The 25,471-nt window shown below is 41.0% G+C and overlaps 1 protein-coding gene across 2 annotated transcripts in view; it reads right to left on the reverse strand.

The window, feature by feature from the left end:
• Nucleotides 1-25,176, reverse strand: part of LOC124131275 (glycoprotein-N-acetylgalactosamine 3-beta-galactosyltransferase 1-like) — a 40,735-nt gene extending 15,559 nt beyond the window's left edge. The window contains exons 1-2 of one of the 2 annotated variants that reach the window (XM_046494431.2): nucleotides 10,863-10,933; nucleotides 2,659-2,694 (exon numbers count right to left, since the gene is read on the reverse strand). In XM_046494431.2, the coding sequence (XP_046350387.2) occupies nucleotides 2,659-2,690 (32 nt within the window). In that variant the 5' untranslated portion in view covers nucleotides 2,691-2,694; nucleotides 10,863-10,933. Of the gene's footprint in view, nucleotides 1-2,658; nucleotides 2,695-10,862; nucleotides 10,934-24,820 lie in introns of those variants that run through there. The other variant, XM_046494430.2, reaches the window with a different exon arrangement.
• Between the last annotated feature and the right edge of the window lie 295 nt (nucleotides 25,177-25,471).

Genomic DNA, 25,471 nt, shown 5'->3' on the forward strand with positions numbered 1-25,471 from the left:
TACAACAGAGTGGAAGACATCAGTGTCACAGACACAGGCGATAACAAACTCCATTTACCGTATTCGACGTAATAAGCTCCCCGCACTAATAACAGCCCACAGCGATATTTGCTGATATATTGGCTAATTGACAATCCCAAAAGCACCCCTTCCAATTGATCAATGAACACAAAACTTATTTATTTGTGTATAATATGCACTCGTGTGTTATATGCACCCTTAATTATGGGCAATTAAATTCTGGAAAAATATATTTTTTGTGTATAATACGCACAGATTTTTCTTCTCAATCATTCATGCTGTCAGAATAAACCACGAAATTCACGATCTTTCAACTAATTCTAAGAGCACTCTTGGTGCTTATTACGTCGAATACGGTAATGCATATCAAATAATTAAATCTTCATCACGTTACACTTATTGGTCCATCTATTAAACAGTATGTACCACAGTCATATATTGTATATCCATCAAGAGAAGACCTTCACAAACTTATCACCACTTATTGTTCATCTTCCCGAGGCAAGCGTGTCCACTGGCCTATATCAAAGCCTAGTTTCTACATCTTCCCGAGGCAAGCGTGTCCACTAGCCTATATCAAAGCCTAGTTTCTACATCTTCCCGAGGCAAGCGTGTCCACTAGCCTATATCAAAGTCTAGTTTCTACATCTTCCCGAGGCAAGCGTGTCCACTAGCCTATATCAAAGTCTAGTTTCTACATCTTCCCGAGGCAAGCGTGTCCACTAGCCTATATCAAAGCCTAGTTTCTACATCTTCCCGAGGCAAGCGTGTCCACTAGCCTATATCAAAGTCTAGTTTCTACATCTTCCCGAGGCAAGCGTGTCCACTAGCCTATATCAAAGCCTAGTTTCTACATCTTCCCGAGGCAAGCGTGTCCACTGGCCTATATCAAAGCCTAGTTTCTACATCTTCCCGAGACAAGCGTGTCCACTAGCCTATATCAAAGCCTAGTTTCTACATCTTCCCGAGGCAAGCGTGTCCACTGGCCTATATCAAAGCCTAGTTTCTACATCTTCCCGAGGCAAGCGTGTCCACTAGCCTATATCAAAGCCTAGTTTCTACATCTTCCCGAGGCAAGCGTGTCCACTGGCCTATATCAAAGCCTAGTTTCTACATCTTCCCGAGACAAGCGTGTCCACTAGCCTATATCAAAGCCTAGTTTCTACATCTTCCCGAGGCAAGCGTGTCCACTAGCCTATATCAAAGCCTAGTTTCTACATCTTCCTGAGGCAAGCGTGTCCACTAGCCTATATCAAAGCCTAGTTTCTACCCTTGCCACATCAAGGCCACTTTTCTTGCCTCGACCCTGGTGCCACCTCTTGTAGATCACGAGTTGTGTCCCTTGGAATGAAAACGCGACATCCAATCAGATCGCTGTTCTTATCTCGTATAGCTTCACAAAGATGGCAACTACCTTAGGCGATGACCAAGTCGATTGGAAAGCAAAAATATTCACGATTTCATCCCTGACCGAACAACATAGGCAATCGTTGGGGTGTTTAAAGGATGAAAAAGACATATTCCATCATTAAATCACTTTCATACAAAAATGTACCAGTCGTGGATGTTGATTTTGTGAAAAGTTCTCTGATTTGACTATCGATATGTGCGATAGTCCAATCATATTTAGGTCGCTATATGGCTGGAATAATGCTGATGTTAAATTTTAACTCACTCACTCAATCATATTTAGCACAGGAAAGTGGGCTTGATGTGGCAAGGGTGGAAACAAGACTTTGATAAAAAGGATAGTGGACGCTCTTGCATCGGGAAGATGCCAGTTGCTTCAATGAGCTGAAATCTTTTGATATATTATTCTTCTCAAATTGGAATTCCCAAATTAAAGATTTCCCAATTCATGTTATATATATAACTAATATCTAATTACAGGTAACCAGTTGTTTCACAGATAACAGTACCAATAAATAGGAGGCCACACACAGCAAAAGTAAATTATCTGTAAATAATAAAGTCTGGACCATCATGAGCATCAATCCACGCAAATAGGATCCTGTAAGTGGTCTTGTACGACAAGTATAGTTGCCTCTTACAAGCATAGTTGCCTCTTACGACAAGTATAGTTGCCTCTTACGACAAGAATAGTCGCCTCTTACAAGCATAGTCGCCTCTAACGACAAGAAGAATCGCCTCTTACAAGCATAGTCGCCTCTTACAACAAGAATAGTCACCTATTACGACAAGCATAGTCGCCTCTTACAAGTAACCTTGATCTTCAATGGGCGTTTTTAGTTTGGACACTTCATCTCATGGACAACACAGTGCATGACTTTCTGACCCTTAGGTCACCACATAAGTGTCATTACAATATATACGTGAAGATCCGGGGTAGAATAGGTCTTCAATAACCCATGCTTGCCGTAAAAGGCGACTATGCTTGTCGTAAGAGGCGACTAACTGGATCGGGTGGTTAGGCTTGCTGACTTGGTTGATGCATGTCATCGTATCCCAATTGCATGGATTGATGCTCACAATATCAATCAATGGATTGTCTGGTCCAGACTCGATTATTTACAGACCGCCATCATATAGCTGGAATATTGCTGCGTGCGGCGTTAAACAACAAACCTACCTACTACCTACTACAATATATACAATAGGTTACAATTTTTTCTTTACCTTTTAGACACCAACATGATCTTCTTAAGCATGTTCCTGAAAAAATAGAAAGACATAAATCAGGCATGTTTTTGTTTGGTCAGCCATTAAGAATAAATTAGGTCCCTCCAAGCAGGGATCTAACTTTTAACATTTGACAGTTAGATCCCTAAGGGATAATGTTAAAGGTATTTTGAAAGATATTCAGGAACTCTATGCTCAACTGTGAGAACACTGTGTTTCGCACGTGCACCTCGCACTTTGCCGATGTGGGTTATGAAATGCATGTCCCGGAGCAAGTATACCATTCATTTTGGACCAACTCGAGCACATTTATCAATCAACTAAATATTACTTGCCATGTTGATGGGCCTATTATGAGCAAATACAGCCCTGATCAAGATAATAGTAATTTCTTTTCTGTCTGTTCGTTCACAAGTACTGTACAAATACTAGAATGCCTAGAGTAACATACTGTATAAAAATTGCATAATACACATTTCGCAGTTCATAAAGGGATAAGCAATTGGTACTGATGTAAGTAAATATTTAGTTGTTAATTTCACACCCTTTCTCCCATGTCGCTGTGGCAAAAGACTACATTCGTCATTGGGGCTGAATATCTTCCTCTAAGCAGATCTAGATAAATCCTGTTCAACTTATCAGCAATATAATACTGAACAGATTTTACGGCAACATTATGACATCAAACTGCTGACAGTTTTATCCACAACAACATTCAATACCTTACTTGTTCATTTACAGCTGAACCCATTCAACACCGTTGTCCATATTTGTGCATCTACAGTCAAACCCATTCAACACTAATGTCCAAATTCGTGCATCTACAGTTGAACCCATTCAACACTGTTGTCTATAGTCGTGCATCTACAGTCGAACCCATTCAACACTGTTGTCCACAGTCGTGCATCTACAGTCAAACCCATTCAACACCGTTGTCCATAGTCATGCATCTACAGTTGAACCCATTTAACACTGTTGTCCATATTTGTGCATCTACAGTCGAACCCATTCAACACTGTTGTCCATAGTCGTGCACCTACAGTCGAACCCATTCAACACTGTTGTCCATATTTGTGCATCTACAGTCAAACCCATTCAACACTGTTGTTCAGATTTGTGCATCTACAGTCGAACCCATTTAACACTGTTGTCCATATTTGTGCATCTTCAGTCGAACCCATTTAACACTGTTGTCCATATTCGTGCATCTACAGTCGAACCCATTTAACACTGTTGTCCATATTTGTGCATCTTCAGTCGAACCCATTTAACACTGTTGTCCATATTCGTGCATCTACAGTCGAACCCATTCAACACTGTTGTCCACAGTCCTGCATCTACAGTCGAACCCATTCAACACTGTTGTCCATAGTCGTGCATCTACAGTTGAACCCATTCAACACTTGTCCATATTCGTGCATCTACAGTCGAACCCATTCCACACTGTTGTCCATATAGTTGTGCATCTACAGTCGTACCCATTCAACACTTGTCCATTTTTGTGTATCTACAGTCGAACCCATTCAACACTGTTGTCCATATAGTCCTGTATCTACAGTCGAACCCATTCAACACTGTTGTCCATAGTCCTGCATCTACAGTCGTACCCATTCAACACTTGTCCATATTTGTGTATCTACAGACGAACCCATTCAACTCTGTTGTCCATATAGTCCTGCATCTACAGTCGTACCCATTCAACACTTGTCCATTTTTGTGTATCTACAGTCGAACCCATTCAACACTATTGTCCATATTCGTGCATCTACAGTCAAACCCATTCAACACTGTTGTCCATATAGTCGTGTATCTACAGTCGAACCCATTCAACACTGTTGTCCATAGTCCTGCATCTACAGTCGTACCCATTCAACACTTGTCCATATTTGTGTATCTACAGACGAACCCATTCAACTCTGTTGTCCATATAGTCCTGCATCTACAGTCGTACCCATTCAACACTTGTCCATTTTTGTGTATCTACAGTCGAACCCATTCAACATCATTGTCCATATTCGTGCATCTACAGTAGAACCCATTCAACACTGTTGTCCAGTGCATCTTCAGTCTTGCCAGTACAAAGAATAGTTATCCTAATTATTTCTCTCATCTTTGCCTCCATGGAATATTTAGATGAAGTTGATAATGAATTCATAATGCTGCCTGTGATCAATTAATATGCTGGAATGCAACTCAGTATTGTGTCTGACCAAGTTACCTCACATCACAATGGCTGCATAAGTTATTCATGATTATTTCATGGAACCGAACACGCAGCATGAGGTGTCACATGTTGAATTTAGCACGGTTAAATCTACAGGTAACCTAGCTCCACACTGAAAACACAGCATGTTTATCTCCATTCTACCAGGACTAAATAAAACGTGACCCGTCTTTGGTGCTGGCAGGGGCGGTCGGGTAGCCTAGTGGTTAAAGCTTTGGCTCATCACACCGAAGACCCGGGTTCGATTCCCAACATGGGTACAATGTGAAGCCCATTTCTGGTGTCCCCCGTTGTGATATTGCTGGAATATTGCTAAAATCGGCGCAAAAGTAAACTCACTCACTCACTTGCTAACAAATATACTGAGTGAAGAGACGTGGGTTGAGTCCAGTGTTTTGATTAGGTTGTCGATCAGAATTTACAGAATCACCGACAACAGCCTGTATATGCTCAACACCATAATACTTCACACAAACTAATGACAGGCACCAAAAGCATGTCGCACAGCAACTTCGTAAGCGAACATGAGTTGGGAAAACTAAGCAAGCCTTGCAACAGTTTCGTTCTACACCAGACGTCAATATTGTGACGTCATTTCACTAATTGCACCGCATAAGCCAAATAGCCAGTTCTCTTTGTAAAAGTATAAATAAAATTTATTTTCATAGATTTCTATCGTGTTTTCTGTACAAAAATGTATTGCCACAGATGCTTTGAATATTGTAGTAACCAAACTTTGCATTTTGTAGCCTATACTTGTACACATGATTAATTAAATATGCCAACCAACAATGACTGCAACAGAAGTACTCATCTTCCTGTGGCAAGGGAATTAACTGACTATAAAAGCCCAGTTTACACCCTTGCTGAACTAGGCTGGGATTATGGAGTTATATTTTGGCTGGACAAACAATCTGTGCATAGTCCAATCAAAATCGTGTAACAATTTTGATTATCTCTCATATCGTCTTAACTGGGCGCCAACATTTTGTTTGAAGCAAATGGAAGGAATATGAGAGGTGGAATCTGATTGGTCAAGTCCCTCGGGAAGATGAGAAGTACTATTATAGTACACTTTTTTTTATAATTTGTTTATTTTTCTAGAGCATTTACATGGTTTTGCATGACGATATATTCACAGAAATAAAGCATGACAGCTTGACCAAAACTTATTGAAGTTATTTCTGTTACAATAAATAACGTATGACTTATAAAATTCAGTGAGCTCTTTCTGTATAAATTGTTGGTGGATAGTTATTATTTCTAAACATGAAAATGATTCGTCTTGACAAAATAATAAGGTTAAAAGGATTGTTATTTTTCGATAAATAACCAAAGAGAACCATTTCTTTGGATATTGTAAACAGGTTTTGCTTTTTACGCAATATCCAAATTTCCATATCTTGCCCATCTTCCCAAGGCAAGAGAGTTAACTGACTTTAAAAGTCCAGTTTCCACCCTTGCTGAACTAGGCTGGAATTCCTGGGCTCAATCGAGTCATGTCCCTTCTATGCCTCTCCTACAGTTTAAGAACCGGATTTCAATTTCGGTGTGCGATTTTGATTGGACTACCGTATGCATCAACTCGTTAGTCCAGCCCAAATCTTACCACCATAGTACCAGCCTAGTTCGGCAAGGGTGGAAAGTGGACTTTTATAGTCAGTTAACTCTCTTGCCTCGGTAAGATGTGTCTTGCCAGAGGGAGATCCTTTCTAATATTAGCACAGCTGTTTCAATCAGAAGGGGTTTATTGTCATTTGATAGCTCTGATTGACCAATCAGAATAGAGTAATTTCCAAATTTATGGTAGAATCATATTTGTAGCTCTTCAATTGGATCTAAATTACTGCATATTTAAGTACACAGCTTGAACCATAGCAAGTAGTGTTTCAAACTCAATCCTACACAACGGTAGGCATGCATTAAGTTACAGATCAAATGTCACAAGCATGCATATTTATTATGTTACTCAGTGCCTGTATTCCCTGTCACACATCCATCCGACTCAAGTGTCTCTATGTAAACAAGCGGCTGTGATGACAGTCTAGACCCATCAAAACCTTCACACTTCATTCTGGGCAGACCAGTGTCTCATATTTTACAATCAGGAGCAATGGCTTTACTCAGTCTGCGGCGATTCAACACTGTCTATAGTCACAACCTTGTTTCATGGTAATCTTACATGTACCTGTAATCTTGTCTGCAAAATAAACATTAACATATAAATTTCACGTGTCAAAGTGTTAGGATCACTGCTTTTATGGACCTCCAGTGACGTCATGCTATTGTTCTTCAGTTGGGTCAAATCTCATAAACAGGGATGTCATAATATCCTAAAATTTTTATATATCCCGGGCATCCAAAACGACTAATATTTTGTATTTGCATTTTTCCTGGTTCCAAATATGTATTACTTGTTGTTCTATAATTATATAAAATTTTGTATAAATGTTACACCATCATAACTTATAAAAGTACTTGCTGTGGATCTAATTATTACATGAAAACTTAGTATAAATGTTATATTATGATAATAATCCCCTATACAATAGGGGACTAGGCTATAGTCCCTTTCGGTCTATGGCCAAAAGTAATAGAAAATATCATAGAGATTTGTTTTATTCACACCACATATAGTCTGGAAGGTAATTTAAGGTACCGACGTTTACTACAATATCTGAAAAATATGGGCCATATGACACAGTTGAACCAATCAACTCAACTCGTAAAGGGTGCATGGGAATCACGCGCGTTGAGATGCCCAATGCTAACACCCTATTCTTGCGTGTGTGATTCCCGTGCACCCTTTCGAGTTGAGTTGATTGGTTCAACTGTGTCATATGGCCCTGTGACGAAGGGGTAGCATTATGCAGATGGCTGTTTCAATGAATGCTCGTTACACCCGTGATGAAAAGGTCTGGTTGTTGATGAAACATAGTGATAGCTAAATAGACAGATTTTTTATTCATGCACCGATTGTCTTTAAATGTAATATCCAGTTATGTATGATTGTTTAATAATCTCATACCAACTTTGACTGGAGTAGATCCAATAGTTTTTTCAGATATTGTAGTAAACGTCGGTACCTTAAATGAACTTCCAGACTATAATTCTGGTGATGTGTGCAATTATTTTATATTTTATCATAAAATGACATTCATATCATTCGGTATTCATATTATATTCACAAATACAGTAGTCAGCTAATCAATATGTACAATATGTATTATTCATATCAGCATAACATATACCGACATATTTACACTGGCACACCAACAAGATGGGAAACATCATCTCCATAGTCAATGGCAGATTAGGTTGCCTGCAGCAGACGGGTCTCCGGACAGTCAGGTTGTCATCCATGGCACGATACATTTATCTGGGACTGCATGGTTAGATATAGAATTGTGAATATTGCATTCCTTCACCTCAGAAAATTGTTTGACTGCATTTACAACTCCATAATATTCTTTTTAATTTGTTTCGAATCCATTTTTATGCACAAAAGCATGAAATACAAAAATTTAAATTAAATCCCCAATGAAGGTTAGACCTCTGCTTGACCAATGTTTATAAAGATTGGGCTATTTCCTGTTTGTATTCTACTATTAAACCCTATAGATTATCTCATAATATCTTTCTTTTTGGACAAGTTAGTTGCCCAAGCTTCCAAAACATCCTTCCAAAATACATTCATGGTATTTGGAGCAATAAATACATCAACATAGGCATCTGCCAACCATAATCTCTATTTTGAGTGAGTGAGTGAGTGAGTGAGTGAGTATGGTTTTACGCCGCTTTTAGCAATATTCCAGCAATATCGTGGCAGGGGACACCAGAAATGGGCTTCACACATTGTACCCATGTCGGGAATCAAACCCGGGTTTTCGGCGTGACGAGCGAACGCTATAACCACTACCCTACCGCTACCCGACCGCCCCCTCTCTCTATTTTGAATACAGCAGGCAACTAACTCAGTCCATTTTGAGTGATAACAATATAATCTTCTGATCCATGAAAGTTTTTGTGCTGCAATCACATCCTTTATAATTGGCATGTTAATTCTGCCATGTTTTTTCTGGTTGAGACATTATTTGTCTTTTTCACTTTATCCAGTTTTCCCTTCCATACAAATTTGAAAAATCTTTTCTGAAAAGTATCAATCATATCTTTCAGAGGGTTGGGTATGGAAGAAAAAACATGATTTAATCTTGACAATAAGAGTTTTTTTAGGACTATATTTCTACCCAATGGGGACAAATTTCTTACAGTCCATAGGTTCATTTCTCTCTCAATTTTTTCAAACTTTATTCAATCTTTATATTATATACAAATTATAAAAATATATGGCGACATTGGGGCACCTTGACAACAGCTTCTTAATATCTTAAAAACTTGCAAATCCATTAACTACTACACTGGATTCCATGCCATTAAAAAATGTTGACATCCATTTTTTAATACTTGCTCCAAATCGAAAGAATTTTAGTGCATTAATGATAAAAGTTCTAGTTACCGTATCAAAAGCTTGCTCCAAATCTATTAACACCAGTAACCCTGGGATTCTGTATAATCCATTAAATCATATATAAATCTAGTCACGTGAATAGTCAAACTAAATAATCGAGTCTGGACTAGACAATCCAGTGATTGACATTATGACCAACAAAGTCAACAAGCCTGACCACCCGATCCCGTTAGTCTCGTCTTACGACAAGCATAGTCGCCTTTAACAGCAAGATTGATCTATCCTACCCGAGATATTCTTAGATCTTTTTGTATTCTGAAAACTCTCAGGTCTTACATGTGTTGTCATTGATTCCATTACATATCATTAGGGTCAGACACGGTACACTCTTAAAATCAAATTGATTGAACACAGTCCAGTCATAATCATAGTCATCTTCTCCAAACAAGAGAGTTAACTGACTTTAAAAGTCAAGTTTCCACCCTTGCCGAACTAGGCGGGAATTCCTGGGCTCGATCGTAGCGCCACAAGTGGTCATTATGAGTTATGTCCCTTCTGAGCATCTCCTATGGACCAATCCAATAACATCACTTGCATTTATTTCAAACAAAATGGCGGCACCCAGCCGATCTGATCGATAATCAAGATCTATATTGTGAGAAAACGGGTCTCACATCGCGAAGTGCATCAAATCATGTGAGCACCTTGATTAAAAACATGAAAAGGTTAGGAAAATATCTGTTGACAACGAGTTAGCGGTGCACATGCTTTGCAAATCCTGCAATCGACCGAAATCTGCATGACAGTTTACGAACTGGATTTCAATTTCGTTGCGATATTTTGATTGGACTATGCATAGACTTGTTAGTCCAGCCAAAATGTAACTCCATAATACCAGCCTAGGTCAGCAAGGGTGGAAACTGGACTTTTATAGTCAGTTAACTCTCTTGCCTCGATAAGATGAATCATAGTACGACCCCACTGGCTGAATGATCATAGGTGGTCAGTGAGAAGTGTTCAGTTGAAACAGACATTTTCGTCAGCTCATCTCTAATCCACGACGAAAACAACATTCAGCCTGTTGGCAATGTGGAAACCAACCACCACAAGATGCAGACTGGCCCAGGCTGTTCCTGCCCTGACCCAGTGAAGTGTTACAAACACCCATCACCAAAAGTTGCGTCACTCATGAGTTTGGTTGGTTGGTTTGTTGTTTAACGCCAAACTCAGCAATATCACAGCTATCTGACGGCAGTCTGTAAATAATCGAGTCTGGACCAGATAATCCAGTGATTAATATCATGAGCATCGATCCACGCAATTGGGATACGATGACATACATCAACCAAGTCAGCGAGCCTGACCACCCGATCCCATTAGTCGCCTTTAACAACAAGCATAGTCGCCTTTTACGGCAAGCATGGGTTGCTGAAGACCTATTCTACCCCGGAATCTTCATAGTCATGAAGAAATTCAGTAACCCTGTATATCACAACACTGGATATTTACCAAATGTAGCTATTTCAGCTCCAAACCTGTGTGTTCTTACAGGTCCTCTCCTTTTGACTGTGATCAGGGATCATATGTACAGGAACTCCAATGAGTAAATACCGTATTCGACATAATAAGCGCCCAAAATTAGAATAAGGGGGCCCTTATTATAATATTATTTTGGTGAAAAACAATAGAGTTGAAAGATCGTAAATTTCGTGGTTTATGCTGACAGCCTGAAATGTTTATATACGACAGATATATTTTTCCAGAATTTAATTTCCATAATCATGATAATTAAGGATGCTTAGAACACCCATATTAAACACAAATAAATAAGTCTTGTGTACATTGATCAATCGGAAGGGCTGCTAATTGGGATTGCCATCAACTTTTCTTGAGCTTGCCTCTCAGTGTATAGACAGCGATCAACTTGTATTGTGCAAGAGCTTGATTGACACTTTCGTTAAATTATATTGTGCGTTCTGTGAATGACAATTATTCATGTGAAGAGAAGAGGATACCACTGCTGTGATCATGTATAACAGACATTTGTCTTTTCTGTATGTTTAAATGGTTTGGAGTTGTCTGTTGTATATTTGACATTTACATAAAATATTTACTGCATAGATTTGTACAGTGCACTTGGTAGTCTTAATCATACCGGCCGGTCATAAGTTAGTTAGGACATAAGTTAATTAGATCATTAGTTAGTTACATTAGTTAGTTAGAAAATTAGTTAATCATTCCCTTGGTTGCTATACAGAGTTGTGTCCCTTGGGCATAAATACCGTATTCGACATAATAAGCGCCCAAAATTAGAATAAGGGGGCCCTTATTATAATATTATTTTGGTGAAAAACAACAGAGTTGAAAGATCGTAAATTTCGTGGTTTATGCTGACAGCCTGAAATGTTTATATACGACAGATATATTTTTCCAGAATTTAATTTCCATAATTAAGGATGCTTACAACACCCATATTAAACACAAATAAATAAGTCTTGTGTACATTGATCAATCGGAAGGGCTGCTAATTGGGATTGTTCACTAGCCAATATACTAGCAAATATCGCTTATTAGGGCAAATAAGGTGATGCAAGATGCTGCCTAGTGTTGTGAGGTAATGCGATATGTGACTCACTGGGGGCAGAACACGAACATATGCTAATTAGAAACTACCTGCATAGAAGTAGAATTATTTTCAAAAGACATCAATTATTGGTTCACAAAACCCCAAGAGATTAATAGTGTAATGAGTACCCTGGGAACACTATCAATACCCCATGTGAATGAGAACGTGAGTCATTACTCAGAACACAATCGCCACTCCTGTACGGGTAACTAGAATGTGCCTGTGAGTGACAGGGTACTCTGAGTTCTAATGTTGCAACCCTCATGTGCGTGTGTTGTGGTATGTGTATGTGTGCGCATGTCTCTGTGTGTGTTTGTGTGGCGTCTCTGGTATGTGTGTGCATGTCTCTGTGCGTGTGTTGTGGTATGTGTATGTGTGCGCATGTCTCTGTGCGAGTGTTGTGGTCTGTGTATGTGCGTGCATGTCTCTGTGTGTGTTTGTGTGGTGTCTCTGGTATTTGTGTGCATGTCTCTGTGCGTGTGTTGTGGTATGTGTATGTGTGTGCATGTCTCTCTGTGTGTGTTGTGGTATGTGTATGTGTGCACATGTCTCTGTGTGTGTTTGTGTGGTGTCTCTGGTATGTGTGTGCATGTCTCTGTGTGTGTGTGTTGTGGTCTGTGTATGTGTGCGCATGTCTCTGTGTGTGTTTGTGTGGTGTCTCTGGTATGTGTGTGCATGTCTCTGTGCGTGTGTTGTGGTATGTGTATGTGTGTGCATGTCTCTGTGTGTGTTTGTGTGGTGTCTCTGGTATGTGTGTGCATGTCTCTGTGCATGTGTTGTGGTATGTGTATGTGTGCACATGTCTCTGTGTGTGTTTGTGTGGTGTCTCTGGTATGTGTGTGCATGTCTCTGTGTGTGTTTGTGTGGTGTCTCTGGTATGTGTGTGCATGTCTCTGTGTGTGTTTGTGTGGTGTCTCTGGTATGTGTGCACATGTCTCTGTGTGTGTTTGTGTGGCGTCTCTAGTATGTGTGTGCATGTCTCTGTGTGTGTTTGTGTGGTGTCTCTGGTATGTGTGTGCATGTCTCTGTGCATGTGTTGTGGTATGTGTATGTGTGCACATGTCTCTGTGTGTGTTTGTGTGATGTCTCTGGTATGTGTGCACATGTCTCTGTGTGTGTTTGTGTGGTGTCTCGGTATGTGTGCGCATGTCTCTGTGTGTGTTTGTGTGGTGTCTCTGGTATGTGTGTGCATGTCTCTGTGTGTGTGTTGTGGTATGTGTATGTGTGCGCATGTCTCTGTGTGTGTTTGTGTGGTGTCTCTGGTATGTGTGTGCATGTCTCTGTGCGTGTGTTGTGGTATGTCTGTAGTAGTATGAAATTATGTACATATCATCAAGTGTATTTTAAGGTCACCTCTTATTTTAATACCTAAGTTTTAGTCTACACTCCAATCTAACCTGCTTCACTAATACAATAGCACAGTCACCCTTGCACTTGCCTTCTCTATTGTTTCTCTGGTTTCTATTGTTTAGCCCCAGCCCCTTACTTTCAGTGACAGGGTGCATTATGGGACTGGTCAGTTTAAATTCACACTTGTAGTTGAATATGTATGGAGACAAGTTGTCGGTTCATCGCTGATAGAATTGAGTCAATTGTCACAGGTGTGTCCCGGTAAAGCAAATGTCTGATGTTATGACATCATAGGACACAGTGCCATACACCTGGGCCGTTTTATTTTTGTATTAAAACAACTGGCATTCACAAATCAACCTGCGTTTGGTGATTCATTCACATAAACCACTCCGGTTACATTGGCGTCGTCGGCAGGATTGTTACAGTTGTTACAGTAAGGCACCCACCCACCCACCCGTGATGTGAAAGTAATGTAACCACATAATGTATCAGTTACTTTGTGCCATCATCTTTTCTTGAGCTTGCCTCTCAGTGTATAGACAGCGATCAACTTGTATTGTGCAAGAGCTTGATTGACACTTTCGTTAAATTATATTGTGCGTTCTGTGAATGACAATTATTCATGTGAAGAGAAGAGGATATCACTGCTGTGATCATGTATAACAGACATTTGTCTTTTCTGTATGTTTAAATGGTTTGGAGTTGTCTGTTGTATATTTGACATTTACATAAAATATTTACTGCATAGATTTGTACAGTGCACTTGATAGTCTTAATCATACCGGCCGGTCATAAGTTAGTTAGGACATAAGTTAGTTAGATCATTAGTTAGTTACATTAGTTAGTTAGATCATTAGTTAATCATTCCCTTGGTGCTATACAGAGTTGTGTCCCTTGGGCATACAAGAAACCTATGATTATGGGTTCGAATCTCGGTTCGCCCCACTTGTTTTTCTAGATTTGGCAGCACCATGCCAGTGCTTGAGGGTTAAACCAGCGTCGTAGGTGTCTAAGATCTGCCTCACTTCGGGATTTTCTCCCACTTTGAGCTGACATGCCGTGATATGACTGGAATATTGTTCAATGCGGCGTTAAACCCTCACTTACTCACTCATTTAGTTAGTTAATTAGTCTACGGATTTTTTTAATGTTATGGTTAATTTGTTAGTTTCTTAGTTAAGTAGTTATTTAATTAGTGTTATTAGTTTAACTTGTATCATATTAGTACCCTTTATATAGTTATGTAATATATCTGTGTTCATGTGAAAGAAGTATGACTGTTTAGCACTTACATATTACTCAAACACTATTATAAGCAATAAAATCATAATATAATTTAATAATAAAGCATTTAAATCATCTTATATATAATAGATAGGTCATAATTGTGTTTGGTTACATTCAGTTGGTCATAGAGTTTATTGATGTTGTCTTGGTAAAGTTGTACGTGTTGGGACTCTGTCTCCATACATCTTATTTTTTTCTTCTTCTTTTTTTCTTTGCATTTGCAGCGGTCGCACAGCTTACACTTGCACATCGTTACTAACGTTTGCACTTGTCAATATACAAGTATTTTATATCTTGTGTTCCATTCAAAACAACATTGCTTTGTTATAAGTTAGAATATACATATGCAGTTGCAATGTTGGAGATCCAGTCCAATCACTTTACTTCTCTGCTACTAGTGTCATAGATATATTTTTATTTTTTATATTTGGCGCTAGTTGTTAATACTATACACAGGCATGTCTGATCAAATGTCAGAAGAGGAAATTTCGCAACTTGTTGCAACATTTCAGCAGCTAAAGGTCAAACCTAAGGCTGACTCACCAGAAAACTTGTTAAAGTGGATGTCTGAGTTTTCAACTGGCTCTGTGAAAACAGAAGATGTTTCCCATGCCTTTGGAACTCAGCATCCTAGTCACCCATCAGCAGCTCAGGTGTTTACCATATCTCACCCTCCAAGTTTACCCTGCTTCTCGGGAGATGAAGGTAAAAGTAATGTGTCATATGACTTGTGGAGATACGAAGTGGATTGCATATTGAAGGACAAAGCACATTCAGGGGCGACAATCGAACATTCCATCAGGAAATCATTGAGAGGGGAGGCCGCCAGAGTTGCTATGCGATTAGGTTCCACAGCTTCTCTTTCATCGCTTTTAGATAAGCTAAGGTGTGTTTATGACACAAGTGATTCTCCCGTCAACTTATTGGCAGCCTTCTACACGGCACGGCAGCGGGACGATGAGGACGTCAACACTTGGTGTTGTCGTCTAGAAGACCTACTTAGTAAGGCTGTAGACGCTGGTGAAGTTATCTATCAAGACACCAACAAGCTCCTTCATTCCATGCTTTGGACAGGACTCAAGCCATCAATCAAGGATGTGCATTGATTTTAGACAGTTGAATCAAAGGACAGTAAAAGATTCATACGCTCTGCCACGGATTGAAGAGATGTTTGACACCCTCAGAGGATCCAGATTCTATTCCACAATGGATATGAAGAGTGGATATCACCATGTCGAATTAGAAGAACATCACAAAGAGAGAACAGCTTTTTCTGTGGGACCCCTTGGATTCTATGAATTCAACCGGATGCCCTTTGGATTATGCAACAGTCCTGCCACTTATCAACGCCTCATGAATGACTGTTTTGAAGATATGCATCTCAAGATATGCCTTATCTACATGGACGATATCATCATCTTTGCTGATACATTTGAAGAACATCTTGACAGGTTGAAGAAGGTATTTAAGAGACTCAAAAACTGTGGATTCAAGCTTGCTCCAGATAAATGTAGTTTCTTTAAGGACAAGATCAAGTTTTTAGGTCATATGATTTCGGAACAAGGCATTGAACCAGATCCAGCTAAAGTTGAAAAGATAAAGTCATGGCCCCCACCAAAGAATCCAACCGAAGTGAGACAGTTTCTTGGATTTGCAGGGTATTATCGGAGATTTGTGCAGAACTTTGCTGCAATCACCAAGCCCCTGTCAAGTCTTATGCCTCCACCAACGCAGACAAAGAGAACAAGAAAGAAATTGAGTCAACAACCATGGACATGGGGACCTGAGCAAGACAAGGCATTCCATTACATGAAAGAACTTCTGGTTTCACCTCCTATTCTGGCCTATGCAGATAACAGTCTACCATTTGAGCTCCATACAGATGCCAGAACACATGGACTTGGCGCTGTTCTCTATCAAGAGCAGGGTGGACAAAGACAAGTGATTGCATATGCTAGTAGAGGACTGAACAAAGCTGAGAAGAACTATTCTGCACATCGTCTAGAGTTTCTAGCTTTGAAGTGGGCAATTACTGAAAAGTTCAACGATTACCTCTATGGTACCAAGTTCAGAGTTGATACAGATAACAACCCGTTGACCTACATTCTCACTTCAGCAAAGCTTGATGCAACAGGACATCGGTGATTAGCAGCCTTGGCAGCCTATAACTTCGACATCAAGTACCGCCCAGGGATTAACAATGAAGATGCAGATGGTATGTCACGTTTACCAGGAATAAAGACACGTGGAGACCAGGAGCATATGTCGGGCGAATCGGTAAAGGCTGTATGTAACATCATTCATGCCCAACCTTATGTGGAGAGTTTATGTATGCAGGCGGACGTTAACCACGAAGAGAACCTCGACACTATTGGTGTTCCTCTAGCAAGGATGTCACATAGGGACTGGAGGAAAGCGCAGTACCAAGATCCTATCCTACGACAATGGACAAGATGTTTACAGTCTGGCAACAAACCAAGGAGACATGCTTTCTGTGATTCCACTGCTCATTCAGCTTTGCTCAAGATCTCAAGTAATCTCCATCTTCAGCAAGGAATTATCTACAGAGAAGTAATAATCAACGGACAAACCAGACAACAGTTGGTATTACCGGCAGACTACATTCAAGATGCATTAGAAGGTCTTCATAACAACGTGGGTCATCCAGGAAGAGACAGAACCTTGGCACTCTTGAGAGATAGATTCTTCTGGCCAGGTATGTCTAAGGATGTTGATGACTGGATTAAGAATTGCAGAAGATGCATCCGTCGGAAGACTCCAACCAACCAGAGAGCTCCACTCATTGGAATTGAGACTACTCAGCCACTAGAGCTGGTGTCTGTGGATTTCTTGGACCTTGAACCATGCAAGGGAGGGAAGCACAATGTGTTAGTTGTTACGGACCACTTCACTAGATATGCACAGGCATATGTTACCAACAACAAGACAGCCAAAGCCACCGCTAAAGCCTTCTTTGACAACTTCATTGTTCATTATGGGATTCCACGGCGGATACACTCTGATCAAGGTGCTAACTTTGATGGGAATCTCATAAAGGAATTGTGCTTACTTACCGGCATGAAGAAGTCCAGAACCACACCGTATCATCCCATGGGCAATGGCATGTGTGAGAGGTTCAATCGCACTTTATGTGACATGTTGGGAACCTTATCACCTGACCAGAAGAGTGATTGGAAATCACATATTGGGCCTCTTGTACATGCCTATAATTGCACAAGGCATGAGTCAACTGGACAGTCACCATTCTTTTTAATGTTTGGTAGAGAGCCACGTCTTCCTTTAGATCTTGCTTTTGGGCTGGAACTTGGTTTGACACAGTCACTTGCAGCGTACACCCGATTACTCAGAGAAAGATTGAAGAAATCTTATGAACTGGCTGTGGCCTCAGCTAAAACAACTCGAGAGAGGCAGAAGAAAGGCTACGACATTAGAGTGAGAGGAGCCGTACCACAGACTGGAGACCACGTTCTAGTGAAAATATTGGCATTTGATGGTAAACACAAGCTCTCAGATAAGTGGGAAGAAGATCATTACATCATTCTGCAACAGCCCAATTAAGATGTGCCCGTCTTTGTAGTGCAGAAAGAGAATGGTGAAGGTCGACAGAGGACTTTACATAGGAATCTTCTCTTGCCCATTGGTGCTCTTCATGACCTTGGAGAGATTGAAACATCACATGAACCAGAGCCTATATCATCCAGACCAGCACCAAGGCCAAGACGGTCTAAGCCACAACCAAAGCTAGAGACATTCCCAGATGAAGACATTAGTCAGGAAGACATCATTGTAGAGATCCACACCCCAAATAGAGATGCTGCAGCTGCTGGTATCCCCACAGATACCAATCAGGAAGTTCCTGCAGATATGGATACTGCTACTCAGGCAAGTGGTGACGATCATGAGGCTGAGGCAGCAGTGGAGAACATTTCTGGTGACGACGGTCACATCCCAGGAGAGGGAGAAACAGAGGTGTATCCTACTGATGATGAAGTGGATGAAGATGCTGGTGCTACTACTCCAGATCTACACGAAGATGATGTCATTCCTTCAGCTGAAGACGAAACTAAAGATGATGATACAGTTCTGGATCAAGTTCCTTCAGCTGAAGCAGAACATGTTGATGAGATGGATGTCACAGGTGATGCTGTTCCAGATACAGATGGAGTTGATGTTGTTCCACGAAGGTCAACACGTGAGCGACACCCTCCAAGTTGGGTGCGTTCAGGGCAGTATGCGCTTAGTCATGCAGCAGTAGAGCCAGATTGGATGGTTAGGGTTCGTTATCTTGAGCATTTAACGAGCGCTGGAACATTGGAACAGACTACACCGGACATCACGAAAGCATTTATATCTATTTTAACTCGCCAAAACTCAGAATGACGAAGACGGCCTTTCCGTGGGGAGGGAAGAATGTAGTAGTATGAAATTATGTACATATCATCAAGTGTATTTTAAGGTCACCTCTTATTTTAATACCTAAGTTTTAGTCTACACTCCAATCTAACCTGCTTCACTAATACAATAGCAGTCACCCTTGCGCTTGCCTTCTCTATTGTTTCTCTGGTTTCTATTGTTTAGCCCCAGCCCCTTACTTTCAGTGACAGGGTGCATTATGGGACTGGTCAGTTTAAATTCACACTTGTAGTTGAATATGTATGGAGACAAGTTGTAGGTTCATCGCTGATAGAATTGAGTCAATTGTCACAGGTGTGTCCCGGTAAAGCAAATGTCTGATGTTATGACATCAAAGGGCACAGTGCCATACACCTGGGCCGTTTTATTTTTGTATTAAAACAACTGGCATTCACAAATCAACCTGCGTTTGGTGATTCATTCACATAAACCACTCCGGTTACATGTGTATGTGTGCACATGTCTCTGTGTGTGTTTGTGTGGTGTCTCTGGTATGTGTGTGGATGTCTCTGTGCGTGTGTTGTGGTATGTGTATGTGTGCACATGTCTCTGTGCATGTGTTGTGGTCTGTGTATGTGTGCGCATGTCTCTGTGTGTGTTTGTGTGGTGTCTCTGGTATGTGTGTGCATGTCTCTGTGCATGTGTTGTGGTCTGTGTATGTGTGCGCATGTCTCTGTGTGTGTTTGTGTGGTGTCTCTGGTATGTGTGTGCATCTCTCTGTGCGAGTGTTGTGGTCTGTGTATGTGTGCGCATGTCTCTGTGTGTGTGTTGTGGTATGTGTATGTGTGCGCATGTCTCTGTGTGTGTTTGTGTGGTGTCTCTGGTATGTGTGTGCATGTCTCTGTGCGTGTGTTGTGGTATGTGTATGTGTGTGCATGTCGCTGTGTGTGTTTGTGTGGTGTCTCTGGTATGTGTGTGCATGTCTCTGTGTGTGTGTGTTGTGGTATGTGTATGTGTGTGCATGTCGCTGTGTGTGTTTGTGTGGTGTCTCTGGTATGTGTGTGCATGTCTCTGTGCGTGTGTTGTGGTATGTGTATGTGTGTGCATGTCGCTGTGTGTGTTTGTGTGGTGTCTCTGGTATGTGTGTGCATGTCTCTGTGTGTGTTTGTGTGGTGTCTCTGGTATGTGCGTGCATGTCTCTGTGCGTGTTTGTGTGGTGTCTCTGGTATGTGTGTACATGTGTTTGTGTGGTGTCTCTGGTATGTGCGTGCATGTCTCTGTGCATGTTTGTGTGGTGTCTCTGGTATGTGTGTGCATGTCTCTGTGTGTGTGCATGTTTGTGTGTGGATTTGTGTGTGGTATTTATGTGTGTGGCATGGGGTGAGTGGCGTGGCGTGGCGTGTGTGTTTGTGTGTGGTGTATGTGGCATGGCGTGTGTGTGTGTGTGTGTGTGTGTGTGTGTGTGTGTGTGTGTGTGTGTGTGTGTGTGTGTGTGTGTGTGTGTGTGTGTGTGTGTGTGTGGCATGGCGTGTGTGTGGCATGGCGTGTGTGTGGCATGGCGTGTGTGTGTGTGTGCGTGGTTTTTTTGTTTAACGCCACACTCAGCAATATTCCAGCTATATGACGGCGGTCTGTAAATAATCGACTCTGGACCAGACAATCCAGGGATTTATATCATGAGCATCAATCCGCGCATTTGGGATCGATGACATGCTTCAACCAAGTCAGCGAGCCTGACCACCCGATCCCGTTAGTCGCCTTTTACTACAAGCATGGGTTGCTGAAGACCTATTCTACCCCTGATCTTCACGGGTGGTGTGTGTGTAGTGCAGCTGGTGTAGTGGTATGTGTACCGTATGTTGTGTGTTTGTGTGGTGTCTCTGGTATGTGCGTGCATGTCTCTGTGTGTGCATGTGTTTATGTGTTGGTTGTTTAACACTGCACTCAGCTATATTCAAGCTACATTACCGTGACATGTAATTATTTGAGCCTTGACCAGACAATCCTGTGATTGACATTGTGAACAATGACCTGAGCCATTGGGCACATGGACACGCCAACAAGTCACGGAACCTGACTACTCAATATATTAGGTAATCTCTGACCACAGGTTGCTTGGGTGAGTGAGTGAGTATGGTTTTACGCCGCTTTTAGCAATATTCCAGCAATATCACGGCAGGGGACACCAGAAATGGGCTTCACACATTGTACCCATTTCGGGAATCGAACCCAGGCCTTCAGCTTGACGAGCGAATGCTTAAACCACTAGGCTACCCAGCTGCCCCTAGGCTGCTTGGGACCCGTTCTAATCCAGAAACCCTTGTGACAGAAAATAAATACACCCAGGCAAATAGCAGATTAATCACATGTTAATACAAACAGTCCTATTATTAGAGAGGCACAAATCCTTCAACAAACTGTATTGCAATACAGTCTAAATGGTTAATTATACGTGCTGAAAATATGCAAATAAATATGTTCATAAGCATGATAAGTCATAAAATAAATAATTGTATTTCTTTGGGGGTTATCACTAATGAAAAATCTTATTATCTTCCTCATATCTCAGATAAATAATATTTCTAGTACCCACACTATTGGTCATGGTGTTACCTTGATTAAGCATTGCTATGGTTACATAAGAGGGAAAACTACTGTATGTGGCCATTTTGGACTTAAAGAAAGATGGGTACAACGTGTGAGGCCAATTTCTGGTGTACCCCGTCGTGATATTGCTGGAATATTGCTAAAAGCGGCGTAAAATCAAATTCACTCACTCACTCACTCACTTCTTAAAGAAAGATGAGAATTTTGAAAGTGGAACTTTTGTTTTATTTGCTTGTTGTTTAACGCCTCACTCAGCAATATTCCAGATATATGAGGGCCGTTTGTAAATAATCGAGTCTGGACCAGAAATCCAGTGATTGACTTCATGAGCATCGATTCATGCAATTGAGATACGACAACATGCATAAACTAAGTCAGCAAGCCTTACCAACCGATCCCGTTAGTTGCCCCTTATGACAAGCATGGGTTGCTGAAGACCTATTCTCTACCCAGATCTTCACGGGTCCATCCTTGTTCTAACCAAAAAGGTTACTGCTGCTTTTATCTCCTAGTTGAATCACACCAAAAAGACATTAAAGATGGTACTTGTTGTGACCCTGCCTGGCGCTCGGCATTAAGGGGCTAAAACAAGGAGAGGTCGGTTCCGAGTCAATACTGTGTCTGAGTGGAGTGTCCATGGTATCTCATGTTATCCATATGATATCTCAGTGTGCTAACATGGTATCTCAGTTTGCTGGCACCACAAATCGGGCATTTGGACTTATCCAAGATTCATCTAGGATCCCAAACTAAGTGCCCTTAGCAGGGAAATTGGGAACAAATCGCAATAGTGTTAAAAATTGGAATTTTTTAATTCTTTTTATTGTAAATGTTAAGGAATTGGGCAATTCTTAATTCAAATTAGGAATTTTTGCATTTGCTGCACACTTTGGGGCAAATATTGGCCTCTGAGCAGGTCTAGATAAATCCCTGTGTACAAGCGTGCATGCACATTGCTATATAAATGCAATAACCTAGATCGCAACGTTCAACCCCATTTCATCTCACTTCTCATTTTTTTAAGCTTTGTCTTATTTTGTTATTTAATGCCGCACTCAGCAAAATTCCAGATATATGATGGCGACTGTAAATAATCGAGTCTGGACCAGACAATCCAGTGATTGATGTCATGAGCATTGATACACGCAATTGGGAGACGATGACATGCATCAACCAAGTCAGCGAGCCTGACCACCCCATCCCGTTAGTCGCCTTTTTACGGCAAGCATGGATTGCTGAAGACCTATTCTACCCCGGATCTTCATGGGTATATTTCTTAAGCCTTGGTCCAGAGATGATCGAAAGACAGGTGTCACCCTTAGCCTAGCTAGATTCAGCCAGGTGCTCCAGGGCACCAACTTCACAAACACTATGTGCTGACCTGGCACATAATGCTTTTTGTACATATATGTCTACTTGTACACAATAAACATTTGACTTACTTCACAATACAGACTCAATGTTGTCATCAAGAACTTCACAAAATTATGTTATATTTATTTCCGGGAGAAGTAACAGATGCATCACTAATCCCTGTGTTATGGGTTTTCAGACACTTAGAGGTGAGGTGAAATGGGGTTTAATGTCGCGTCCAAGATTATTGCACTTATATAGCGACGTGCATGCACGTGTGTGTGTGTGTGTGTGGCTGCTTGTACTAGTCTGGACTGATGCCGATTTATAGTGCTAGCTCACTGAGAAACCATGCCTCAGTTTAACATGAATACCCCACTCAGACACAGTATACTGACTCCGAGCCGACCAGCCCTTGTTTTAGCCCCTTAATGCCGAGCGCCAGACAGGGTAAGAACAAGTACCATCTTTTAACGTCTTTTGGTATGACGCGGTCGGGGATCGAACCCCTCGCTCTCTTGGCGGACGCTCTACCACTAGACCACAGGGGCGGTTCGGACACTTAAGAAACATTCGTAGTTATCTCTCTAATCACATGAACAACTGTAAAACATCTCATTCATTTATAAACGACAACTTTCTCTTTAAAACAAGCCATCATCTGAGTATAAATTTACAATGTCTGTGTGATGCTACCAAAGCATACAAAAGCAATTCTAGCCAGCTCTAGCTGCTCTATTCCATCAGCATAGGGAATTTTTATTTATTTTTTGAGTTAAGAAGGATATTGTGTAATATAAGATTTCTGAGACTAAATGTTAGTCTACTACCACCCTGTTACTGTGCAATAAACATGGCTGTCCGAATATGTATTTTGTCCGAAAACCTATGATCCGACACTATATACCGTATTCGACGTAATAAACGCCCCGCTCTAATAAGCGACCACGCGATATTTGTTAAAGTATTGGCAAGTGAACAATCCCAAATAGCACCCCTTCCGATTGATCAATGTGCACAAGACTTATTTATTTGTGTAAAATACGCACTCGTGTGTTATATGCACCCTTAATTATGGGCAATTAAATTCTGGAAAATATATATCTGTCGTATATAAACAGTCAGGCCGTCAGCATAAACCACGAAATTTATCTTTCAACTGTTTTTTCCACCAAAATAATATTCTAATAAGAGCCCCCTATTTCTAATTTTGAGAGCGCCCTGGGCGCTTATTACATCGAATACGGTATGACACTCGCTCCCATGTTGTGTTGTACACTGCTTCGTACCCAGCGCATATTAGAGGAAATATGGTAGTGAAAAGGGACATTATTCAGATAAATTCACTCTATTTGTTCATTCGGAAACTGGCTAATCCGGAAATATATGTTAATCTGAGCAATTTCATTTTGAACTTTCCGGATTAATCAGGTTTCACAGTATACCATGCAGTTTAACCAGGTGCTTTCCAGTTGAGTAGGGCTCAAATGTATCAGCAACCGAGAGCAGAGCCTATAAAGTAATTTTATGTCTCTGTCGAGAATGTTTGTCCTCCGGCTTGGTAAATGAGGTTAGACGTCTCCGTTTGTCATCTCATATAAAAGTGCCACCACGTCATCAGCTGGTCATGAATTAAAAACATCGCTCAAAACAAATAACTTGTCGCCCGAATCACGAACGAGCTTGAACCACCTCTGCTCGAAAGAGAAATGTCACATTTGGTAAAATCCGGGCGACATCTTTCCGGAAGCCGTAAAAATCCAAACGAATTTAGATCTAAATTTAGATGTTAACTGGAAATATGGATTATTACGACCGTTCATGTTTCGATGATTTAGATACAGAGTATTATTCTGACCGGTATTACCTTTATCACGTCGTGGATATATCCATTTGTGCTACGGGCGTGGAAAATTGGCCATCTATGGGTCTCTCATCACAGCGCCTAGCCTCCTTGCTAACTCATGCCCTTGTAGGCTGTCGTTATCAGACGGGGTTCATTGTGCCCATGCAGTGACACGGCAGTTGAGGAAGCAGCGATGAGACAACGGCTACACGTATAAGGACGTTAGCCAACTCGACTGAGCACTCGGTAATTATTTCCTGGCGAAGATTTGGGCACATAAATTATGGGCCAAATTATGTCTAATCGTCGCCCGACTCAACCTACCGTTCCCTCCCTTACAGTGTCAGAGCATGTCAATCACTGCCTGTATGCCCTTCGCCCTTCTGGGCACTACACCTCAACTCTATACATCGACTTCAATTCGCTCGAAATACCTGTCAAATCGAAGGATCTTGTTTTGTATTAAAACAATAGATGAAACTAGCAAAACACAAGCATCTGTCATCTCGGGACTGGGTTTAAAATATTCGCTGATCTGTGAATAGAATTATGAAATATATCGATCGTCTTAATTTATACTTCGTTCCTTTCAGGATGGGCATCATCTTTTTCTCAAGGGCTAGCATTTCGGTAAACCGACAACTGCCCTTGATTTTCATAGACCTAGAAGCG

The sequence above is a fragment of the Haliotis rufescens genome, unplaced genomic scaffold, assembly GCF_023055435.1.
Source record: "Haliotis rufescens isolate VD_foot unplaced genomic scaffold, xgHalRufe1.0.p SCAF_14, whole genome shotgun sequence".
Lineage (NCBI taxonomy): Eukaryota > Metazoa > Mollusca > Gastropoda > Lepetellida > Haliotidae > Haliotis > Haliotis rufescens.